Below are 24,680 nucleotides of genomic sequence, written 5' to 3'. Positions count from 1 at the left end.
GGGAGACCAGTCAGCACATTGCCTGCCCTGCCTGACAGGCTGAGTCGCCTACATCTTGAAGCCATCCAAAATCATTGTCTCCTTGCCTAACCACATCGCTTGGGAATGCAGCCTCAACCACAAGGCCTTCAGCTGCTGCACAGCCCCCAATCCTGCTGTCTCTGCAGCCTTCTCACTCACCTACTCACTCCCTCAACCCTGAGCTGCCCACCCCCAGGCATGCCCAAGTGTCCAGCTCCCAGGTGCCTCATCACTGAGTTAAAATTGCTCTGGGGAGAGGACGGAAAAAGGAAAGGATTAATTTTACTGTGTACCCAAAAGAGCCTAGGTTACCAGCCTCTTGAGACAATCCCAAAGTTGCTAGCAAGCAAACAAGGAATTAAAAGCATGGGAATGGGATTTGGGAGAGGGTTTTGTGCAAGTTTAAGTTTTCCTGGTTTGGAAAGGAAGCAAGCACTGTGGTTTTTACAGCTCCCACTCTCCAGCCAGGCCACATGAGCATTATACTGCAGACTTGCTTCCAGGGGCACGTCAGCAAAGATCATCCTGGCTCAGCTCAGCCAGATGTGCAAGCCAGCCCCCTTAATGCTTTACATCTGGAAAAGCAGATTAGAAGAGCTGCAACTCATCTACAGTGCCCAGGGCAGGAGTGTACTCAGATTGCATCCTTTCTCCACAGAGGAGAACCATCTTCCTCCTCTTCTCCCTTGACAGGAGGCCTCTGATCTGCCCCAGCTGTGGAGGGAGACAGCTACCTGACAGAGGAGACAGATAAAACAAAAACCCACAGGTACCAGGATGCAAGGGAAGGAGCTAGCTATAAAAACTAGCACACTCAGCTCCCCCAGGGAGTTCTGCTGGCAGAGGACACGGCTACCAAGCATCCATTCTGGCCTCTCAAAGTGAAGAGGATAGCAAATGCTCCCATGCCAAAGCAGGGGAGCTCACAGCTGCCCCAGCTCCACTGTGGAGCCAGCGCTCACAGGGGATGCACAGCTAGCTTGCAGATGTCAGCCCCAAGGTGGGGGCTTTTTTTACAAACTTGCAGAGCCCTTTGGAGCACCCAAGGGGCAAAGAACACAGCAGCTCACCTGGGGAAGGTCCTGGATACCTTGCACCAAACACGCAGTTCACTTTCCTGCAGAGAGGAGGCTGGGGATACAGATGGAAGAGAAAAGGGTGACCTGGCCAGAGAATCCCTTGTCCCCACCACTAACCTAAGGTGAGCAGTGGAAGTAGCCCAAATCCATCCTCAGGCCACAGCCCTTCAGCCTCAGAGTGGAAGAGCAGGATTAAGAAACACTTCAATCTCTTTCTACCAAGCAACCAACTCTGGATGTGACAGCTAATTAACAAACTTCCGCAGAGCAGGATGGCAACAATAGATTTATGCCATCTGGGAATCCACTGTTGATCTATCACCACCCCACAACATCCACACTATGACCTTTATACTTCTGCCACTGCCAGTACAGAGACCCATGAGGAAACAAAGCCTCTGTAACCAGCCCAGCAGCAACAGAGACTATTCCTCTTTGATGTAGAATCACTAAGGGAAAAAGAAGATTCGGATGAGCTAATGCACTCAGAACTATTACCACTCTGCAGCCCTTGCTCCCAGCTCCAGGGACCTGTAACAAGGAAAGGAAGACATGGGCAGAGAGCATTGCTTTCAAGCTACTACCTCAACAGCATGCCCCGCTGCTCCTAACACCAACAACCCAGGCCATAGCTACAAAGACCACCAGACTCCCTGTAAGCCCAGGGGTAGAGCTACAGGGCCACAGGGAAGGTAGTCCCTGAAGGAAATGAGCAGAAGGGACTTAGAAGGTCAACCAGGTCCCATGTCCCAAAGGAGCTCAGCACTGGACGGACACAACCCCAAAAAAGGGACTAATTTATCACCATGTTCTCTGGGAAAGACATCAGGCCATGGCAGAAGTCTGATCATATTAGGGTTTGTGGTTCTGGACTCTCACAGATTTCAATAACATTTCCAGAAAGCATTATCAAACAGGTCTTTTCCTTAGGAGCAATTTATTAAACACTGCATTCCACAGGCATCAATTCATTCTGTTGCAAAGTCATCAGGAATGGCTCCAATGCTGGGGCTTTGCTTTTAGCCACTCATGAATCAAAGAGCAGGAGACTGTGTTCAAGTCCTGACTTGCTTCTGAAGGCTGGACAATCAAATCACTGGGCTGGATCATCCTGAGACTGGTCCAGAGGAAGCACTGAGTCCCCTTTGACAAGGCTCCACTCAGTGTGGGCAGTTTTAACTCTTCACATGCTGTGTGTGCGCTCCTTGCCAGCAGCTTAGCCAATGCAGATTTGACAGCAATTTCTACAAGGGAGCAATGTTCCAGCCACAGAACTGTGCTAATGGTCAGGACTGCTACTCTCACCTGGCAGCCTTTCCTTCCTGCTGCAGCCAGGCACAGCATGCACAGCCCCATCATCCCTATGACGTCTGGGCCCAAATGGACTCCATGCATCCTTCCTTTTCTCTCTCTTCCCCATCCACAATCATCATCCCAAGCTGTCAGCAGCACTTCTTCACTTGCCTGCAGCACCCAAGGCTCCTAACAACCCAGCCTTGGCTGCAAACAGCCACATCTGCAGAGAAGCAAACCAGCCCTCCCCAGGCCAGGGAAGCCACAAAGAGCAGCATGCGGTAAAACCACTTGTCTGGCCTCTAGCCCTGCCCCCTCTGTCGTCATGGACCAGCCAAGCACTTAGTACCTTGATCCCACCTCCTGCTGCCCATCTGCTGCAGCCCAGAGGATGCAAGATGCCACAGAGCAAGTAATGCATGCCAGCATCTGCTTTTTGTCCTTCTGAGTCTTTTGGTGAGCACAGAGACCCACACAGACCTCCCACTCCGGGCTCAAGCAAGCCATGTGTTTTCTGGCACAATTCATTATGAAGATGCTCCTATAAAAGCATATTTTTGGCATGCCAGGACTGGGAACAACACATGGGTCAGCTTTTCCTCCCCTCCTGGTCACAAACAAAGAGCCAGAAGGCTCATTTGTGCCAGCTGAAGCTGTGGAAGCAGGCAAGAAAAAGTTTACACAAGCAACCTCCCTGTCCTACGGGTTGGTCCCCCATAACCACATAAAGCAGCTGCTTAAAGCACCCCTGCTCTGCACACAGCCTATTCCACTGCTTAGCAGATACCATGGGAAGAACAGCCAAGCCAAGCACCTAGAAAGATTTGTATCTCCGAATGATTTCCAGCCAGCATGTTCCTATGTGCAAGAGCATCCAGATGGGTAGAGCTGTGATAAAACCACTCTTTCCCACCAGGCCAGATGGAACTGGTTTGATGCAGGCAAGAAGTATATATAGCAGGCTTAGTCTAAGTAAGCCCAACACCTGGAACATCTGTGAGCATCATATAAGCCTTTTAAAGCCACGTCATTTCCCATTCCAGTTGAAGTAAAAACATAAATTCACTTTAAAACCAGGAAAAAAAAAAAAAAAAATCACTCCTATTTGAGTCCCCAGCATAACTGGATGGGTACAATACAGCATTTCCAAGTGCTCAGCTAGCAGCTTTGGCTTCATGAGCCAGGAGGAACTGCTCCAGAAAGTCCAGGTCTGGAGTAAACACAGCACGGCCACACTGGGACAGACGAAGACAATGAGGGACACCAGCTATTTGCCCCTACAGTTGTACCACACACCTGGATCCAACAGCTCTGCCCAGATAACCACTGAGCCTCTTCCTTTCATAGCAGTTTGCTCTGGACTTGCAGGAGAGGAGATGCTTACTACACACCATCTCTCCTTGCTAGTTATCACAGCACAACACAGGCCACATCTAGTTTTTCTCCACATGCTCCACAGAGGGCCATGTCAACTCATCTTGTAGCACATTGCAGCACAGTCACTTGCATCCATGAGCAAAGTTCCACCTGCAAAGCATGCAGACATGCAACCTTCCAGGTGGGATTTACTGATACAGAGGAGAAGTAACTCAGGATGAAAGCAGACACAGAGGCATCCCTATCCTGGAATAGCTGAGGGCATCTACCACATTATCCCACAGTACCTGGCTGTTTCAGGTAATTTCCCAAATGGAAACTGCAGAGCTGCTACAGTTTTTCCTCACTTCCAGCCCTGTGTACCAACATCTGCTCAGACCCTGGCCACACTCATGGACCTCACCAGGAGGCCTGTGACATATGGCAGATGCAAGCCCTTGCTAGGAAACATCTTGGCTGCTGGCTTACCAGTTGAGTGACAATTGCTCTGCAATTGGACCACAGCCTGACCTCACCCCCAGTGGCCCACAGCACCTCTCTCCACTGACCTCTGTGTGGAGGAGTTCTTTTAAACACAGGCTCCAAGCAACTGTTGAGAAGCAAACTCTGCCCTTCAAACCAAGCTTTAGAATTAAAAAACAAAACAAAACAAAAAAACCCCTAAGCAACTGCTTAGCTTAGTTTAATTCTCAGAATTACTAGAGCTCTTCCAAGAGGCTGCAGGCTGCAAGGGATTTCCTCCCCCATGGTTTGCAACCCTCCCTGCCCTTCCAGGCCAAGGATCCCATACTTGAGAATGGCTAAGCCCAATTTCTGAGCAATTACCACATGACACCAGAACAAAGCCACTGGGGTTTGAATTCTGTAAATCAACTGCTGGAGCAGATGCACGGGCAGTGCTGGCAGAGGATGCAGCTGCCACAAAGAGTGGGGAGGTCCCTGCAGCCTCCACTGCACACAGCCCCAGTCCCAAAGCAAGCAGGAACTGCTTACACATGTGCTGCAGGAGACAAGACCAGTGTAACTGAGAAAAAGGCTTAGCACAAGGACAGTGAGCCCAGGTACCCACCTGAGAGACTCCTGATGGCTGCTGGCACAGCACCTCACTCACTCACCAGTTCTAGCAAGACTGAGGCTTCCCCACCTCTATTCCATCATACTGCTTCCCCCACACAGACCCTGTGAATCCCAGTCCCCTCCTCAGCCACACACCCCTCAGGTTTGCTTCTTCCAGCTCAGCTTCATGATGCTGCAGCCTCCATCCTCCACAGCTCCCTGCCTTCATCCTTCCACCAGCAGCAAGCAGAGACCCTGCTTTCCTGTGTGCTCAAAGCCAGGCAGCAGGTTAAGAGGAAGGGCCACCTCCAAGCAACTTGACATGATAACCCCTGCAGTCAGGGACAGGAAGGTGATGGGAAGCAAGGTCCAGAGCATTTCCCAGTGCATGAGGTAGCTGCTGTACTTGCTGTGAGCAAGAACAGCTACAAGGGTGCCACTCAGCAGCCACAGAGCAATGGGAACATTACAGGAGGTTCCTCCTCATACCAAAGCAGAGGAAGGCTGCTGCCAACCAATGCCCCTCTACAGGCTTACTTGGGCTGGTGGGACAGCCACTATGCTGTGCAGTTTGTCTCCAAGGCTGAGGCATGTGCCAGTGGTCTTTAGGGTACGGAGGAGGTTATCCTCCTTCTGTACTCTGCCCTGGTGAGATCACAACTGGAGTATCAAGTTCCAGGGTTCCCCAGTACACGAAGGACATGGAACTGCTGTAGAGGGTAGAGCAAAGGGCTACAAAGACAATTAAGGGACTAGAACATCTGTCTTATGAGGAAAAGCTGAGGGACTTGTGTGGTTTTGGTCTAGAGAAGACTGAAGGGGGATCTTATCAATGCTTATAAATACATAAAGATGGGTGTTAGGAGAAGGGGGCCAGTCTGTTTTAAGTGGTACCCTGTGACAGGACAGCAGGTAATGAGCACAAACTGGAACATAGGAAGTTCCATCTAAACATCCAGAGCACTGGAATAGGCTGCTCAGAGAGGCAGTGGAGTGTCCACCTCTGGAGACATTCAAAACTCACCTGGACACCATCCTGTGCAACCTACTCTAGGTGAACCTAACCCAGCAGGGGGGTTGGACTAGATGATCTCCAGAGATGACAGTCCCACAGTCTCTGCCAACATCTCAGCACCTTGCTTAAACAGGGGAAAGCTGGAGCAAGTCAGGGTAGTCCCAGTGGTAGCCAAGCTCCTTGGCTCCTTGCAAGTTGGGTCTGCTGAACCAGAACAACCTGCTTTGGCCTCACAGGAAGCCCTTGTCTGTCCTGGGAGGAGGTTGACACAGCTCTGAGCCATGTTCTGCACCAGGGCTCCTGACATGCACTGCAAGAAAAGGCACGGACATCTATGGGAGGACAGACCTGGGTGACAAAGAAACGGATCACTGAGGACACTGTGTGGTTCCAGACCTCAGAAGATACCCAGGTAGCCCTCCTAAATCCCCACCCCAGAGAATCAGCCCAAGCTGTGAGCATGGTGGTGCAGCTGGGAGGGGGATAGGGCACAGTTAGCAGCCAGACTAAGAATCTCCTGCCCAAACAGGAGACTCTTCTTCCACTTGGCCTTTGGAGAAGAAAGCTTGTTTAGGTCAAGCAGGTGGGCCTGCGTCCACTTGCTGAGCAGCACAGGCAGCAGGGACCATGGGATCCCCAGGATGGTCGGGAGAGTATCTCAGCACCAGATAAAGGGAGACAGAGGAACAAGCAAGACAGGAAGGCCACAAGCCCAGTGCAGAAGCTGGGAATCCTGCTGGCTCTACTAAACCATTTTTAATGGTGCGTCAGCCAAAGACTCCTGAGCAGACATCACCAGCTGTGTTGCCAAGCCGCAGTGAGAAACACAAATGATTCAAGGGTGACTCAGCACCAGCGACAAGCCTGCTACACCTACCAGTCCTGCCAGCCGACTCTCCCAGGCTTGTTCAGAGTCCTTGAGCAATTCCCTCTGGCTTGCTCAGGATCACTGATTTATAGCCAACATGTGCAACTGGCAGCGCGTGGCAGGCTGGAGACACAGATGATCTCCAAGCCAAGCTCTCTGGCCGACAGGGCAAAAATACTGCACTTTTCTCCCACAAAAGGAAACTTAGTAGACATGCACCAAGCTGGGATGAGCTGTGTGCTCCCTGTGCAGTGGTCTCGATGGATGATGCTCACGCCCATATTAAAGCAAGGGACATGTGAGAACGGAAAGTCTTTACCAAGCAAAACTCTCAGGTGGTAAAGGAGAACCCAGGTGGCACTGAACAGCCAGGTCGGTCCTGCCAGTAGGGAAAGGCTCCAACAAAGCTGGCTCAGGGCTTAGCACTCCTTGCCCTGGGGCTGGAGGTGACACCCTGTGGCATCAAGGCTGCTTTGCTTCACCCACAAGGTGTGGGTGAGAATTTGCCTCAGGGTAGCTGAAGCCAGCACCTCCAAGTATCACAGGAATGCTCTCGGCTACATCCTCACACCCCTTCCTCATCCCTAGCCCAGCCAAGAGGGATTCCTCCCCAACAGCACTGGTGTGTGCAGAGGGAGCCTCTGCCCAGGGCTTCACATTCATCCTGTTCCAGCTGAAATGGCCGAACAGGAGATGACAGGAAAAAAAAAAAAAAAAGAACAAACTCCATAAAGCTGCCTAGTACTTCTCTTCAGCAAATAGGAGCCCTGGACAGCCCAGAGAATGAAAACACAGGCTGTAGAGAGAGACAAAAGAGGGATGTGGAGTGGGAGGAGGAAGAGGCCAGGGTAAGGAGAGCAATGCAAAGAGAAGCATGCACGCAAGGCCTCCAAGCAAAGCCAGCTGTTTCATCAACAGACCATCAGAGAAGACAAGGCTCCTGCTCAGAGCTGGCTCCCCTCCATGCAGCAAGGCTGTCAGGTCAGCACTTGGGCCAAGGCTGCACTGGGCATGGCACACTCCTGCCAGTAAGTCCTTGCACTGTCCCAGGACTGTTGGAGAACAAAGCAGTTGGCACTGAAGCTGCTAGAGAGAGTCGCTCCTCCACATGCTGCCACCAAACCCACTGGGAGGAGGAAAATCTCCCCCCCCAGTACCACTTGAATCTGCACTGGTTTCAGATGTGCTTGGTCAGGATATCTTGCAGATCTTGCTTTCTTCAAGAGGCATGTGGGTTACAACCTTACCCAGCAGACCCCCAGCCAGACATGACTCGACAGTAAGCTCCAGAAAGACCCTTGAGAGCAGCTGGATGGGAGGTGGAGGCTGGCTGGGGGGAGTAAGGGTGCAGACAAGAACTCACATCTACACCAGCACAAGGACCCTTCATGTCCCCCTGTTTTGCCAACAGCTGTATGTTTACAGTATCCAACAGGGATTTCAAGCCCACCTGTAAACAACTCTCCAGCTCCAAGGAGGACTCTTAAGGCTTGGGGACAAAGGGACAGCTGCGCTCCCGAGCCTTGTGTGCAAGGCAGCAGACAGGGAGCTTATTTATCTCCCAAACCCTGCTCTGGGATAAATATTTTAAATCTCTCTGCAGGTCACGGCAGTATATTTACAGTCAGTTTTCCCTCAGTTATCTGCCTGTAGAGAATCAGATGGATTTGCTATGAATACAGAAATCATAGGATTTGCTTCCTGAATCCAGGAAGATCCAGCTGGCCAGGCTCTCCAGACAGCTTATATATAGCTCATGGAAGAATTGGTTCATTCAGCGCCATAGTCTTGAAAATGACACCCGTGCCGTGGCAACTGCTGCAGGGATTCAGCTGTGCACCCCTCCATGCAGCTGCCTCTACACAGCCCACCCACCAGCATGCATCCAACCACTCTGCCTTCCCAGCAGCAAGGGGATGGCACAGAGGCTGGGGGTGCCACACACATCAGGGGCAATTCTGCAGATGAACTCCCGACGGGGCAAGGCTGTGCTGTGGGTCAAGCTTGAGGTGACCGAGTCTCTGGAGCATCCTGCTTTGCCACTTGGTTTACTGCAGGTTTGACCTGTTTGCTCCCCTCCCATAGGAAGAAGCTCCCAGGAAAGGTGCTCCCAACAACACACACACCGGCTTTTCCTAGCAGCCACCATTGTGCTGCAAGCCAAAAATTGCCCCGAGCATCCAGCAGCACCAGAGACAAGGGGAGCTGCCAAAAGACATTGAGGAGACACCTGAACTAGGCCTTGTGCTACTGGCTGCATTGGTGGCTGTCCTATTTACATGGGCTCTGTACTGGTGGGGTTTGACCTCTGCCTGCACCTGAAGCTTGCAGAGGGGTACTGGTTGCCCAGGGCTTCTCTCTGGGTTGGTATCATTTCCATGTTGCTCCTCACAAGAGTTTCTGGAGTTACTATCACAGCAGCTGCTGCATGTTGCACATCCATTTCCAGCCTATCTCCTCACTGCCTTCCTCCTGCCTAAAAGCCACCACCCACAATTCCCCACATCTGTCTCCAACTAGGCCCCATAGGCCTGCACATTTCATCCCGATCCTTCTCTTTGCATTACTGGAAAGCTGAAGACCAGCCCCATTCCACAATCACCATTTATGGCTGTGCAGGGCAGAACTGCTGCCCACCCATGGCCCAGGACCTGCCTCTTGAGGGAAACATCACCTGGGAGAGGGTGGATTAGCACTATCACTGCTGAAAGCAAAGAGGGTGCAGAGAAGAGTTCCCTAGTTTATTTTTATTACAGCACTTTATTAATCTATATCAAAAGCCACAAAAAAAGAGGAAAGTAGACAGAGAAGCTAATGCTTCCTCTGCTCATGCAATATTAAAAGGTAGCTTCTCTATGAGACATTGCTACATTACCACTCAGCTAAAAATAGAGAAAAGTCATTCAGCGGGAAGAATATGCAAGCAGGGCATTTTCTGGAATACTTTTACAAATCAATAACTAGGCAGAATGCTTGGTACAGGCAGATCTAATTCAAAGCCCCAGTGGCAAATTAAAGAAAAGCTCAGGTATAATAGACTCACAGAGCCAGAAATTCACAGTAACCAGATCTCCTTGAAAAACAAGTGCTTTTCTTCATAGTGGCAGGACAGCTGATTCCCAATGTATCTGGAGAACAAGGATTTTTTTATCAGACCACCACCAATACAACAGTGGGAAGAGCACAAGGACATCCTCAACAACCAAATGCCAAGAAAGCACACAAACAGTGGCAACAGATGCCCAACAACCAGGTCCTGGCTTGTGAGAAGTTGTGTGGAGATCTCTACAGGTACCTGGGTCTCTATGTCCACTTGGGAATCCAGGTAAAATGGACTGCTCCAGCCAAACCCATGGCACATCTTTGTCTGCACAGGAGCTACACAGAAGAGTATCTTCAGAGAGTGGGAAGCAAGGCCATATCCCAGCAAGGCCACAAGAGCAGGTCCTGGGCAAAAGGGTCAATACTGCTGTACCAGGTGAGACCCCAGCAAGAAGCCTTTCCACTTCCTCCTGTCTAAAAGCCACCACCCACAATTCCCCACATCTGTCTCCAACTAGGCCCCACAGGTCTGCACATTTCATCCAGATCCTTCTCTTTGCATTACTGGAAAGCTGAAGGCTGCAAGCACACACAGCATGCAGTGAGACCCACCAGGAGCTAACTCAGCAGAGAAAAATCACCCATGTCACCTTTACAGCTTGGCGTTTGTTTGGAATATGATGGGAAAACCTCTTTTCAAACCTGGATGGAGGAAAGGGTGATCTCAAAATAACTGGCTGACATCCAACCATCTCACTGCTACAGAAGGAGGCTTAGCCCAGGAAACTGGGCACTCTCATAGCACCTGGAAGGTGCTCTCAGATGCTTCCCAGATGTTCACAGCAGGCAGTACTGAGGATAGGAATGAAGAACACCAAGTAGCTCACAGGAAGACCCGATTTCTTTGGTTCAAAGTCTGTTTTCACAATTCTTCAACTGCTAGAGGAGACTTTCAATGTTGGCCCTTCTCCAGGGCAGCTGCAGAGGCAACTGAACGACTTACCCTCAGCAGCACAAACCCATCTATGCTCCTATGGATGGCTCGGGAGAGCTGGATGCACTGGCCTGTGTGGTACCTTACAAGACCACCTGGATTTATCTTGCCTCATCTTGTTTTTGCTGGGAAAGACAAAAGCCACAGCCTTTCCTCCCACAAAAGCTTCCCACTGACACAGGCAGTGCCAGTGGCTTCAGCAGAGCCACACAAGTGATGGGCTTCCCCAGCAGAGCCAGGACACACACACCAAAGCACACTGCATGGAAAGCAACAAAGGCACTTGCAAGCCATAGCTTGTCCTGCCTTTAACCATTTGGAGAGTCACTGCACAGTCTGGAATCAAAGGCTTGCTTTGTGCTCCTAAAGAAGCTAAGGAGCAACCTTAATGAGGAGGAGTGTTTATAGTTGGTCTTAAGCAATTCCATGGCTATCTTGTGTCAGCATCATGCTCGACAGCAAGGACAACCCTGCACAGAGCTGCCCAGAGGCGCATAAGCCTCCATGCTGCAGCCAGAATGGGGCTTGGCCTCCCTGTGCCGTGGCTCTGGTGACAAAGCCCTCTGGCTTGGGGTGACGGAAGACAGAGCCAACTTGACAGCACGCCCATATCAACAGGAGGGTGCTGTCTTGGCTGCTTTCCAGAGTCACCCAAGCTGTACCCAGATGTAAACAAACTTAATCTCAGAACGGCATCCCAGGAGAAGAAAAGTTATAAAGCCTGTCACCTCAAAGCTAGCCAGAAAACAAGTATCTGACATTAGCACTGAGGTCTGAGTGCAAAATGCTCACAGACATTCCTGTTCTCCAGGACAGAAGTCATCTAGGAACTGAACGTATGTTGACCAGGAGCTGAAATACAAGCAAACTTCTAATAATCACTCACTCAAACCCCAGCCCCTGCGTGCACAAGCTCTCAGTACAGGCAGCAACCCCGTGTGTGTGTCATTGCTTTCTTCCAGCCTGAAACATTTCACTTTCCAGAGCAGGAGGGTTCACATACCTAAAATCCAGTGTGTCACCCCACTTTTCAGATGGGAGCCTGCTCATTTCAGTCTTCTTTGTTCATCATCCTGAACAACAACAATCCAAGATATCCCACAGCCTCACAGAGGTCCAGACCATCTTACAGCAGTGGATTCAACTCAAATATATTCAGGGTCCCAGTGCAAACCCCAGTCTACAGATGCCAAGCTTCCCACCTGATGTATTCAAATCACAGCTTAATTTGACCAGGACAAAACAGGCCATTGATTTTCCACTGCCAAGCTCCATCTCACACGAGGAATTATCCATTAAAAACAGCTATGCCTCATCTCCAGACACACAATTTGTGTTCATGGACTGTGCAAGGGGACAGGGAGTTCACAAGAACTCATCATTGCAAGGTTCCACCCTGACAAGTCCCAGTCTGAATTCTGTGGTTGGATCTGGATAGTTTTCACTTCTGCTCTCTGGGGCACCTGGGCAGCCCAAGCATCCATCTGCTCACTATCAACAGGAACATCTTAAGTATGTCACCTAATATTTTTAAGGCTTAAAATGTGTTTTCAAGAGAAGTCCTTGAAGAAGGAGGGTCAAAAGGGCCCTTCAAGAGAGTAAAACTGGAGAATGGAGGATGGATTTTTGAAAGCTGACCAAATCAAAAGAGCAGCCCCAGGTAGTTAGCAGTCTGCAAAGAGTATCAACAAAAGCACCTTATCCATTAACCTTCCCAAAGTGCTCTAAGACAAGCAGGCTCTGGAACAGCCAAGCTGGGCCAACACACCAAAACTCCTCCTCCCAGGCACACAGACCAGGTTTTCAAAAGCTTGCAAACCACTCTGAAGTCCCCCTTGCCTCTCTTCGCTGATCAGACAGCACGGTATTAGTTACCTCTCAGAGGAGAGGAAAGCAGTTTGTCCTGTGCACAGCCTTAGATTGCTTCCCCGAAAAAGGCAAGGTTTAAATTAAGACTAGAAGTACTGTATGGCTCAGCCCTCAAAGCTCAGGAAAAACATTTTTGCATTAAATTAAAAAAAAAAAAAAAAAAAAAAAAAAAAAAAAAAAAAAAAAAAAAAAGCTGGCAAGAGTGAGGAACGGAGCTGAAGCAGCAGTCAATGAAAAGCACATGCGCTGCAGACCTGGCTGCCAACACAAATTGATGCTTTGAAACAAAGACCACTTGTGTTTGGCTTGAAGATCTTCCACAGCTACTCGGCAGGGGCTGAACAGATTAAAAGGAGACACAAGTAAACACAGGAGAACAGCACTTGCTGCCAAGTATTTCCCCAGAACAAAGGAATGACTCGAAATGGAGTCCCTGCCTTGACAGGATGGCATGGGTTCATCCTCACCGTGCTGCATGTGCCAAAGCAGGCAGAAACAAGAGGAAACACCAGGCAAACCTTTGGACAAGACTCTATGCAACCTGAATAGAGGCAGCATGCATGCTCACAGCCTGGACCTGGAGAGTTGCAACTGTTTAATGCAATAAATGTGCTTCCAGTCTCAGGAGCCCACATGAGTTTCACTGCAACAACCCTGCACCCAACTCTCCTTCAGTGGAAAAGAACATTTAGAAGAAATCTCAGGCAACTGTTCTTCCAATTCAGACACTCGTGAGCAGTGGGATTGCTTCTTCCAGGCAAGCCAGTGCAGAAGGTATGCTACATTTCCAGCGCAGCCCTTTAACCCCACTGTGTAATGTATTGTCTGCTTTTCTAACAGATCAAAGGCATTTACAAGCTCCTCTTGGATGACACCTCCTAACATCCTCCAGGCAAGCATCAGGACATGGAAACAGGACACACAGCACCCACCACCTCTGCTATGCTGAAATGCCCGCTGATGGCTGAGAACCAATTGTCAAATCACCTCTTCAACTCCCCCTCTCCCCCAAGACACAGATGATTTCTTATAAAAGACACTACACCTGCCCTTCTTCCACCTCAGCCACATCCTTCTCCAGGAGGTATTGCCACACCAAACATGTTCACCTGAGGGCTTGGGGAGGTGAACTGATAGAGCTGCCTCTTTCACTTACACAGCAAAATCCACTGTGCTAGCTCACAGCTCCCCAAACCCAACATTAACAGCCCCCACCACTTAAATCATCACAAAGGAGAATGCTCCTGTGCATCTGCCAAGCATCTTGTCAGCCTCGCTGCCCTACAGGCCTCCAAAGAGCTGCCTCTCCCAGCCCATGAGATCACCACTCATGTCAGGAGAACGACACCCATTTCCTTGGGGTCTGGACAAACAATCGCATGTCCTCCAGTCCCAGGGGAGTGTTCCTGCAAACACCACAGCAGCAAACTGCCTTCACAAAGAGCACGTTTGTACCCAAGTCTGTCTGCTGCTAAATAAGCATTTGTTCCAAGTTCCCAAATATCGAAAGCAGTGGAAACACCCACTGCTAATGTGAAATATTTTACATTCCAGGCCTGAGAGCTACGCTTGAAAATGTTCAGAGAGGAAAGAGTGTTTATTCACTGGAGAGAGGTGTAAGTCCAGCTATTTACTTAAGTCCACGTGTGCCTGCTGGAAGGCAGCTTTGATCTTTGCAGCTCAAATAGCAGATTAATTGCAACAAAGGGAAGAAAAATATTAGTGTAAAGTTCCCCCAGTAAATACCTGTAACCAGGCCTTCAGATCTTTTTTAAGTGCCTTATCGCTTACAGACAGCCTGGCCCCATGTTCTTGCCAGGCTCTTGTCTTCCCACTCCTTTCCTACCTTGTTCTGCATATTCCCTTTGGGCTCCATGGCCTTTGGAGAAAGTACAGCCTGCCCTACCAGGACACATATGCCTGTCTGCTTGGATGCAACACCGACCAGCTTTTGGTCAAACAAGGTGAGACCTATCCACCTGAGCAACACACAGGTGTGCTGTGCCAGCCACCCACCTCTCTTAAGCAAGAGGGCTCTAGCAGACTGGGAGGAAACATGCTTCAATCAGCAAAAGCATTCATTACCCAGCATGCAACTAAATACAGATGCTTGCTGCAGTTTAAACATCTGCCTATCTGCCCTTAGAAGATGGTCTTGTTCCAGATCAACTAAGAGATCACCATCTTTAAAGGATGCAGAACACCACAATGCTCTGGTTGGTGCATGTTCTGAATGGTCCAGGACCCACTGTGCAGACAAAGAAGCGTCTACAGCCATGACCCTGGAACTGCCATGCCTTTGAAGCTCCTGCCACAACAGGGTTACAGCCTGAGCACAGACAAGTCCTAAATAGGACTGCGTGCCTTATAAGAAATTAATAGTATTGGCTTGTTACTGCTTTGCCCCAAAACAGACCAGAAATTTCCTGAGCAGCACAACTTTTTGCCTGCTTAAGGGATGCTCACTCAAATCACCTATCACAGTATTTGGTCTAGCTGCAGAGGACTTGGGACCACTGGAAAACAGATGTCAGCTCCGGCTCAAAGAGTGAAAGTCACTCAAGCTGTACTATTGGAAATTTATTCTGGACCCCTTAAGCCCAAGAGAAATTCCCACATCCTTGCTGATCATTCCTGTTTTCAGAGGTTTTCTTTTTTAGGAACAAGCTTTCTAGTAAGTACAAGAATGACACTGCCATACAGGAATATACAGCTTAACACTGGACAAGAAGGCACTTCCAGAATAAAATAGACCATTAGGGGTTTTTTAGCTTTAAAGAACGGTTGACTCAGCAAATATTTCCTCTGCTATCATTTCAACCACATGTTCCAGCAGCAGCCAGCTGTAGTGTCATTGTCAGGAAGATCACAGCTTCACTGAACAACGGAAATGGAGAAATAGGGACCAGCAGTCCAGGCACCGAGCACTTCTGGAACACATACGTGGCAAAGGAGGATCACAGAAAGGATCCATGGGAGCCATGGAGCCCTCAGTTCACGAGTCTTTCCCAACCCCTCTCTCCAAACAGCATCCACAAGGCAAAGGCAGACACTGCCCTGCGACCCACAAAACTTACCAGTAGCCTGTAAAACCCAAACATCAAACTGTACATTTCAGCCAGGCTGCTGGTGCCTATGATGGACAGCAGCATATTGCTCCCAGTGCTGTAGGACATGGTCCTGTGCTGAGCAGGAGAAACAAGGAGAGTACTTGCTTGAAGCAGTAAAAAACTCCAGCAACTGGAGAGGGAAGTATGCTGGCAGGGAAGGTTGCAGACACTCCTCATGGGCAGGCCTGCACATCCCTGCTGCCGGTGGCGGCACACTGGCAGGCAGGCAGGCAAATGCTGTGGCAAGTCCACAGCACCTGGTGGCTCCAAACCAGAGGCAAATCAAAGCATGAATTCTCCCTCCAGAAACTGCCTTCTCATTAGGCTGCCAAAGCAATTGGCAACAAACAGCACTAATCAGCTAAATAAGCGCTGCTTTTGTGCTTATCAGCTGTAAACTGGACATGACTTGCAGCCAGGCAGCAGGGCTCAGCCACGGTTGGAGATATGCAACAAGCAATAGCAGTGCTATAAATACCTTTCCCTCAGTGGCAGTATTGTCCCATCCATCCCCAGGTGTTAGGACTAAGATAAACTCTTGATTTTACAGCAGAAACTACAAAGAAAACTGTACAGCTGTGCACAGTGATGTATGAGGGACTACAAGGGGGTGCTGGCATGATGCAGGACCCTGGCTGCAGGGTTCCCAACTGAAAGGGATGAGAAACGGCAGCATGGCATGAGGAAGAGACGGGATCCTTCAAAGCCAGGCTGGAAACCAGCTCTTGGCCCTGTGACTCCTGCACCACAGCCAAAAACTGGGGCTCCTCAGGCAAGGAAAACAGCACTAGGAGGCCAGGAGGGAGAAACAACAGAGAGCAGAGGGAGGGGAGGTGGGTTTTAGCCTTGCAGCTGGAGATGAACACCGTGAAAAGAAGCAGCAGCCAGGAAAATCAAGCAGCCGCCTGCAAGAACTCTGCTACCAATGTTGAGGATGGCAGAGCTGGGAACCGGCAGGAAGGCTGGCTGGCCCCATCCCTGCTCAACAGAGAAAATGGATGGCATGAAGGGGGATGGCTCATCCAGACGTGCTCAGCAAGAGAGCAGAAAATCCCCTCAGCAGTTGGGAGGGCAGTTTTCTCCGGTCGGGAGTTCACTGCGTGCCTGATGGGTTGTTAGGTTTTTTTTTTATCCGCTCAGATTTCACGGATAAAACCACTCGCTGCTGCACACAAGAAGCTTTCCCCGGTGTCAGCCCTCACCACAGGACCCGGAGAGGCTGCGAGGTTTGGGGCGGGGGAGAAGGGGTGGGCGCAAACCCACGGAGAGGGGGGCTCCGAGAGCCACCTCCCGGGAGTGCCTGTTCGCCATTTCCCAGACGGCGAGTGTCTGCCGCATTTGCATCCCCAGTTCATTTAAGCACGGCGCTCCCTCTCACCAGCGGGCGGGCGAGGGCGAGCCGGCGCACGCCAGGAAGGGGAGACGGAGCGAGGCGCTCCGGCGGCTCCCGCAGCGCGGCGGGGCTCGTCGGGGCGGGGGCACGGCCGCCCTCCGGGGGTCGAAGCAACGGGGCCCCGTGCAGTCCCTGCTGGGAGCCGGAGCCCCGCGGGCCGAGCGGACCCGTCCCGGACCGCCGGACTCCATCACCGCCAAACTCACGGGAAACTGGGCGGTCCGAATCACCGACTAGCTCGTCCCGGGAGGCCACCGAACCGCCCCCACCCCGCAGGGGCGGTGGCCGCGGACCCCACTCCGCCTCCGCCTTACCGGCGGGCCCCGGGAGGCAGGAGCGGGCCGAAGCCGCGGGCGCGCACCGGGACCCGCACCCCAGGGCGGGGTGGGGCGGGGCAGGCCGCGGCGCCTGGCCCAGCCGAACTCACCCAGCATCAGCAGCGCCCGCACCGCCGCCATCCTCCACGCCGGTCACTGCTCACCCCGGCCCATGACCATGCCGCCGCCCCGCCTGCCGCCGCCGGGAGGGGCTTCCGGGGGCGGGGCGGACACCGGAAACCGGGCGGGGCCCGGGCGGTGGGTCGGGGGGAGCGGGGTCCCCGTGGGCGGTGGTGGGTCGGGGGGAGCGTGGCCGATGGGGGCAGTGCCCGGGTCACCGCCCCTCTTTCTTCACTCCGGCCCCTGGGGCTGGTTCGCACCGTCCGCCGAAGGGTCGCTGAGGAGCCGAGGCGGCCGCCGACCCTCCTCGACACACGGGACGAGACCTTGGCCTGGCCGGCTGGGACCCCTCTGCTTCTGTCCGCCGCAAGCCCTAGCGTCGGGTGTCCGGAGCAGCGAGGCGGCAACTGAGCTCCCTCCCCGCCACGGGGCTCCTCGCAGATGGGCTGCTTGTTCATGGTTGAAGCTCCCCTAATACTCAACCGTTGTTGAGAGGCCCTGTGAAAGCACAGGGGGACCTGGGAACCAGAAGCTCGGCCCCCCACGATGGGCAGAGGGCTGGACACGCAGTTCCAGCAACTGCACAAGACATTACCTGCTCCTCCCCGGCACCCAAAGTCGGGGCGCGCCAGTGCAAGCTGTTCTGGGCAACCTGCACCGCGCAAGCTGAAAGCCTCCCTGGCCGAGCGAACACCTCCCGCGAAGCCTTGCTGCAGCCCTGTGCCACCAGCTCCGGCAGCTGCAGCTCCCAAGGTCAGCTTGTGAAGCCTCCGAAATGCAAGCTGCTTTTTGGCACCGTCTGAAAGACTCGCCCTCAGACTCGTACTTTGAGAGCGCTGCTGAATCCATCACAGAGGATGCTGAAACCTTGACTCAGCAAAGCTTGTGGCACAGGATTGGAGCATGCCTGCTGTCCCGTGCGGTGGTGCCAAGCCGGGTGCTGCACCAGAAGCCATCGCCACCATCTAGCAGGGCCTGGGACACCACACAGCGGCCCCAAGAGGGCGGGTGGCTGCGCGGCTTTGCCAGTAGCCGCAAACCTGTCTTCCCTCATAGGAAAGTCACCGCTTCCTGTCACCAAAAGCAGTCCTGATTGTGGTCGGGGACCAAGCAGCCTCAGAGGAAGTGGTTGCCTATTCAGCAAGCGCTAGAAAGTGAGTTTTGCTTCCACGTGCAAGCCCACAGTAAGCAAGCAAAACAGATGATGTGTAGGAAGCGACAGGGTCTCTGTACCACACATGCCAGCTGACTTGTCCCTCCCACTGACACCAAGGCACCAGATTCCAGCCTCACTTAAAGGAAATAATAGCTTCTCCCTCCCCAGGAATGAACTGAGCCAGTCCAGGTATCGTTACTCTTATCTGAGGAGCACTTGCCACATCAGGCCTCAGAGCTGCAGGCTGTCACCTGCCCAGCTCTACATGCCTGTAGTACTCCAGGGACCAACACTGCAACCCAAGATACCCAGGAAACCACTGTCTGCTCTGTGCTTACCCAGGCTCTGCCTGAAGCTACCTTGCTCCCTTGAAGAGAAGAGCTGTGGACATGCTTGGCCCTGTTCTCCTCACAGCCACAGACTGGGCAGCCAGGCTTCCTCACTGCCAGAGGGGAAACCAGCCTGGACAGGGCAGTGAACAGCATCTGACTGGAAAACAGAGTGGCAGAAGTTACCTGCACTGCTAGGGCAATGAGACCATGGAGCTGGCCTTTCCCTCCTTCCTCTCCAGCTGCACTGTAGGGCCAGATTTTGAACAGCAGGAGGTGAGGCACACAGCACATCTCCAGTTACAGGAGGAGGAAACTCCGTGGAAAAGTGGGTCAGAAGCAGCCAGAAGTCCCTCCACACTAAGACAGTTAAGCATATCCCTGCAAAAATACACCAGTTCCTGCAGCCAACCAGAACAATGTGCAGTCACACTCAGATTCTCAGCCCCCAAGATCAGGCACCCATATGCAGCACAAAAAAGCCAGCCTTTTTCACAGGGGAAATATGAGGCTAGAGCATACCCCATCCAACAGAAAACCCCCTTACCTGCAAAGGAGTATGGCCACAGTTGTTTGTAGCAGCAATGTAAGCAGCCTGTGCAGCAAAGCAGAGGCTGTTTGTAACCTGAACATGAGGTCATAGCCTCAGCAAACATTAGAGCCCTTCTAATTAGCCACGGCTTTGTAGCCTCGTGCATCCTGAAGAGGGAGAGAACAAGGCCCTTCCCAAACCAACCTGGGCACCTCCCATCCCCACCATCAGTAATCTGCAGCTGCAGTGGTTTGAGCTGGGTTTATTTACCATTGGCACCACCAGCTTCCCCCAGGAAAGCATGATGGTATTAATGGATGTGAAACTCACTGGTCAATGCACAACACAGCACACAGTGGTGCTGCTGCTGCTGCTGCTGCTGCTCTCAGGGCCTGTTGCTCTCAGCTTGCAGCAGGTCTGAAAAATCACACCCACAGCTGATGGACAACAGCTGCCAGAACCCCAGTCCTGGCTGAGAGATGGTGAGTGAGTCAGGGAAGCAACCAGCAGTCCAAAGAGAGCCACCCCAGCAGGAAACATACAGAATATACCTCTCACTTTTGGTGAGACCTTTCCCCTTTGAACCCTGCTTTCCCCGTTGCAGCATTTCAGTGGCTCCATCTGGGAGGCTCCATTCTCATAGGAAGCAGGCCAGAGCCCAGACAGAGCTCCACAGTTCATACACAGTCATTTGCCTTCTAGACATCATCAGCTTGTGACTTTGCCAACCACAAGCCTCACTAGCACGCCTGGCACAGCTCTGCAACCCCAGCTCAGAGCTAAAAGAAGTCCAGGTCAAGCCAGCCCATTGCACAAGCCCACACAGGTATTGCCTTACACAAGGCCCCACCACGTGCTTCCCACCAGCAGCCTGTTGCAGAGGCTCTCCTTGGCGCCAACTCCATCCTCAGCTGGCTCCTGCAGGGGCAGGTGAAGTGCAGACCAGGCAGGTTTTCACCCAACCGGGCCCTCGCAGGGCAGAGTGCAAACCCACCCCGCAGTCTCCTGTCATTTTGTAGGTGAATGGTGGGTCAGAACTGCCATCACACCAGGTCCAGTCGCTGGACGGTTTGCGGTCACAGAGGGACTCACTCTGCTCGGCAGATGAACCAAATCTCATTGCGGCGCTGAGGGATGCTGGGGTTTTCATAAGTAGCCACGATGTAGGTTTCTTGGAGCACAGTGTCTGTGGAGCCCAAGAGCTCACAGAAGAGACTGATCTCTCGCAGAATTGTCTCCTCAGTGGTTGTCCCATAGAAAACCCTGCAGCAAAGGGAGCAGTGTAAGTTAAGAGAGACAGTACACCTTCCCACAGCCAGTGCTCCCATCCCTCTGCCCCACAGCAGCTACATGGGGAGTTCATACACCTCTGCTGAGCTGAGAAAACACCTCTGGTGCTGGGGTCACCTGGTTATAACCCGGAGTGGTGCCCTCTCAATGATGTGGATTTCGGGGTCTGTGGGAACAGGGGGGTTTTGCTGGAACTCTCCCGGGAGATAATAGGCAGTTACGACCTCGCGCTCCAGCTCGGTCCCCTCCTTGGTCAGGTGGATTTCGTTGAGCACTGGGACTGTCATGCCCAGATAACAACCTGGAAGGAGGGAGGAAAACAATGGGCACAGTGAGAGAGCTGAGTCCATGGTGGCGGCCCTCCTCCTTGCTACAGACAAAGAGTGGCAGGGCCCTCCCTCTGCACAGCCTCCCAGCCCCCTCCAGCACACACCTACAGAGTTTTCCTCGCAGATGTAGCGCATGAGCTTCATGAAGCTCATGGAGATGCTCTGCTCATACATGGGCTCCCCCTTGGTGACACACGCCCACTTCCCAGCTGGGTACCACCGCTCCTCGTAGGCTGCTTCCTCACACTGGAACAGGCCACAGACAAGTCAGGTGAGAGTTAAGCACGCTGACAACACTGCAGTGCTTGGGTGGCAACACCAACACTGACAGGCAAGAGGTGGGGAGACAGGACCCTACCAAGATGAGGTCCCTTAGTAGACAGTGGCTGGCAGGAGAGGCTGGAGTAGGTGAGAGTAACTGACATCACACGCACCTCGGACAAGGACATTTAACAGCACTGGGCAAAAATCAGCAAAAGGAAAGGCACAGACAGGGGACAGGGTGCAGGGAGGCTTGGAGGCTCCTGGCGTGCACAAGGAATGCAGCACATCCTCAGCAGAGGGCATGGGACTTTCTGCTCCTCTCCAGTCGCTGTCCTGCCTACTCACAAGGATTTTTCTGATTCCAGACACCCAGAGGCCTCCAGTAAGGCTGTTATGATTCCAAGGTGCACTGCCTTTTCCTTGGAGCACTCTATGCATGGAGGATACCAAGCAATAAGCCTCCTACCCAGCAGGAGAAAAGTTCTGACAGAGGAGCTGTAGCATCCAGAAGAGCTGTGAAGACTGGAACAAGACTCCTCTCAGATCCTTCTCCCATAGCAAGAAGTGACAGGAGGAGAATTAGACAGGAACACAGCTGGTGCAGAGGGGACAACTTTGTTGGATGGGTCAGAATCTCTGTTTCTAGCACAGATGCCCAGTCTTCTGCAAAAACCCAACACAGAAGAGGGGGCAACGGAGAGTGGAGAAATTGCATCTGGATCTGCTCAAGGCATATTTATAACCACAAGAACCACATAAAGAGGGGCTAAGAAGTTGTAGCCAGCACCTATCTTCCTGCTCTCAGCCAGATTAAAGCAGTCATGAGACAATCTTGCTCCACAGAGCTCAGGGCACCTGTCCAAACTTCTGTGCTCCTCAGCTGTTCTGGCAGTGACTGAGCCAGGAAGCTGTGACCAGCCTCAACACTGACTGGAGCTTCCCAGTGCCTCCACCCAAATCAGGCCTCTTCTCAGCCAAACCAAAGGCAGGAGGCATCTGGGCTGCTCATGTACATCAGTGGGGTAGCAGGAAGAAGCATGTTCCAAAAGACTGCAGGCCAGCCAGCATTTGCCTTCTAGATGGGGCCATGTCTGCTACTGTCCCACCTATCAAAGCAGAGAATGAGTATTTTCTGAGCAAGAAAACTGCCAGTATCTCTAGACTATTTGCAGCTCTTGTCTGCTACACCACCTGTGAATAAACCTACCAAACCAGCAAATCACAGTCTCTGGTCCTTTGACAGCCTCATCCTTTTATTAACCACCACCACTCTAGAAGGTGAGACCTGACTATGAGAAAGAGTAAAGATGCTACACACACACACAGTGGCAACTTGTCCCTGCAATGAGAGTTGGGGAATTTGACTGAGTACTGACAGAGCAAGGCTCTGCAGGTGGCATAATAACCCACTTGCCTCCAAGAGTATAAGGGCTTGCAGTACTAACAGCTCAGGAGGAGCAACCAAGTTGCTACTGATTGGGCCCAAGCCAGGGAAACATATCCTTGAAGGCCTCATCTCCAGCATCCCCCCAGCGCTAATGCCAGGAAGTGGCTCCTATCTCCTCACCCAGCCCCAGAGTTAAACTCCAAGAATCCTCCTTAGGCACAGAGGGGATGGGGAGGATGCCAGTAACAAAAAAAGATCTTCAGGCTCCACAAAGTCCTGGGGGCCCATTCCTGCCTGGGACTGGCACAGGTAAAGAAGAGCCCAAACTACATCCCTAGGACTCAGAAGAACAGGGGAAGAGGGAGTGTGGTGAAGCCCCAGTTCAGAGCTGTACAACCCACATGCTGAGACGTGTTTTATAGGCAGGAGTGCTGCACCTCAGCCCAGAAGAAACTGGCTAAGCTCTCCACACATAAAGGACAATTGACAGATGTCTTCTTGGTAGCAAGATCAACCAAGCCTGCAGAGACATAGGAACCCGTCTGACAAGTACTTCTTCACAGTAATTTCTCAAAGCTCAGAGGCACCCTTTTGTGCAAGAGATGAAGTGTGCAACTCAGCCAGCAAAAACAAGAGACGCTCCCATGTTTAGATTGGCAGTTGTGACAATCAACAACACATGCTCAGGTCTGATAGCCAGGGCCACAGGCCCTGTGTTCCTCACAGAAGCATCCTTCTCTTGCACCAGCTGAGGTCTTCAGCTCAACCAGTAGCCGTGTAACCAGCACAAACACAAACGCAGCAGGACTTCAAGCTATGCAAAAAGATGTTTTGAGCAAGGCAGGGAGCAGGCTCGGAACAGAAAATTCACTCTCTCGGATGTGCACACCCAAGCAGAGGATAGGTTGGTAAAGGAGACAGCTGGAAGCCACGGGACCAGAGAAAGCAGCAAGACCAGTCCGATTATAAAATAAAGGCTAGGAAGTTGAGCATTGCCATTGACTCAACATAGGAGAAGATGCAGGAACGCCAGAATGCTGCGCCAACACAGAGCCGCCATCCGGGCCGCGGTGCTTCTGCAGAAACCTCCGCAAGGCCGGCGTGTGCAAGCCGACCCGGGGCCACCTCCTCTGCGAGGCGGACGCTCCTCCTGCTCCCCGGGCTCGGCAGCAGCACCCACGGCAGCAGCCTCACCACGGGCAGGCAGTGGATGAAGGCCTGGGTGTGCAGAGAGGAGCAGGGCTCACCTCCTCATGCTGCGAGAGGGTAACGTACGGCACGGGCTCTCGAGCCTGGCTGTGCCGGGTCATCTGGACGATCGGGCCTGCCATGTCTGCAAGTCAAAGCACAGGAGAGGCGAGGCTCGCCCCGGCTGGAGAGCAGAGGGAATCCTGCGGTGCACTGGGCCCCCCCCCGGTACCCGACGCCGGTTCGCAGGGTTCGCTACCGGCCTCAGAAGGGCTCACCCGCTCTTGGCGGCTGCACCGGGCGCTCCCTTCCCTGTCCGCGCCGCGGTCCGGTTCGGGGACTCCCTCCAGGCTGCCCGGGCAGCGGCCCCCGACCCCGCCGCAGCGCGGCTCAGCGCTCACCTCGGGGCAGGCTCACTCGGTGCGTGCTGGCTACGGCCTCCCAGTGGGAAAACAAACGGCCCCGTTCCTCCTCTTCATCCTCCTCCTCTTCATCCTCCTCCCCGCCACCGGCTGCCTCCTCCTCGTCCAGACCGTCCAGGTCCTCCAGCCTGATGCGCGCCATAGTTTTCACCCCACCGCGCACCCGGAAGCAAGAAGTCCGAAGCCCCTCCCCCCCCCGTATGGCGTCATCGCTGTCGTCATGAGGCTA

The 24,680-nt window shown here is 52.6% G+C and overlaps 2 protein-coding genes across 3 annotated transcripts in view; both read right to left on the bottom strand.

The window, feature by feature from the left end:
- PTK7 (protein tyrosine kinase 7 (inactive)) overlaps positions 1-17,656 on the bottom strand; it is a 38,749-nt gene extending 21,093 nt beyond the window's left edge. For both annotated transcript variants that reach the window (XM_071739995.1, XM_071739996.1), the window contains exon 1: positions 17,545-17,656. In XM_071739995.1, the coding sequence (XP_071596096.1) occupies positions 17,545-17,575 (31 nt within the window). In that variant the 5' untranslated portion in view covers positions 17,576-17,656. The remainder of the gene's footprint in view (positions 1-17,544) is intronic.
- A 2,162-nt stretch (positions 17,657-19,818) lies between these two features.
- LOC139794436 (heme-binding protein 1-like) lies at positions 19,819-24,640 on the bottom strand. The gene is made up of 5 exons (XM_071739994.1): positions 24,431-24,640; positions 24,089-24,174; positions 21,295-21,436; positions 20,979-21,162; positions 19,819-20,834 (listed from the first exon to the last, which is right to left on the bottom strand). The coding sequence occupies exons 1-5, from the start codon at positions 24,591-24,593 to the stop codon at positions 20,660-20,662; spliced, it is 750 nt and encodes a 249-aa protein (XP_071596095.1). The 5' UTR covers positions 24,594-24,640; the 3' UTR covers positions 19,819-20,659.
- Between the last annotated feature and the right edge of the window lie 40 nt (positions 24,641-24,680).

The sequence above is a fragment of the Heliangelus exortis genome, chromosome 3, assembly GCF_036169615.1.
Source record: "Heliangelus exortis chromosome 3, bHelExo1.hap1, whole genome shotgun sequence".
In the NCBI taxonomy this organism is placed as follows: Eukaryota; Metazoa; Chordata; class Aves; order Apodiformes; family Trochilidae; genus Heliangelus; species Heliangelus exortis.
The sequence above is the reverse complement of the archived record's forward strand: the minus strand, read 5'-3'. Positions and strand labels throughout refer to the sequence as shown.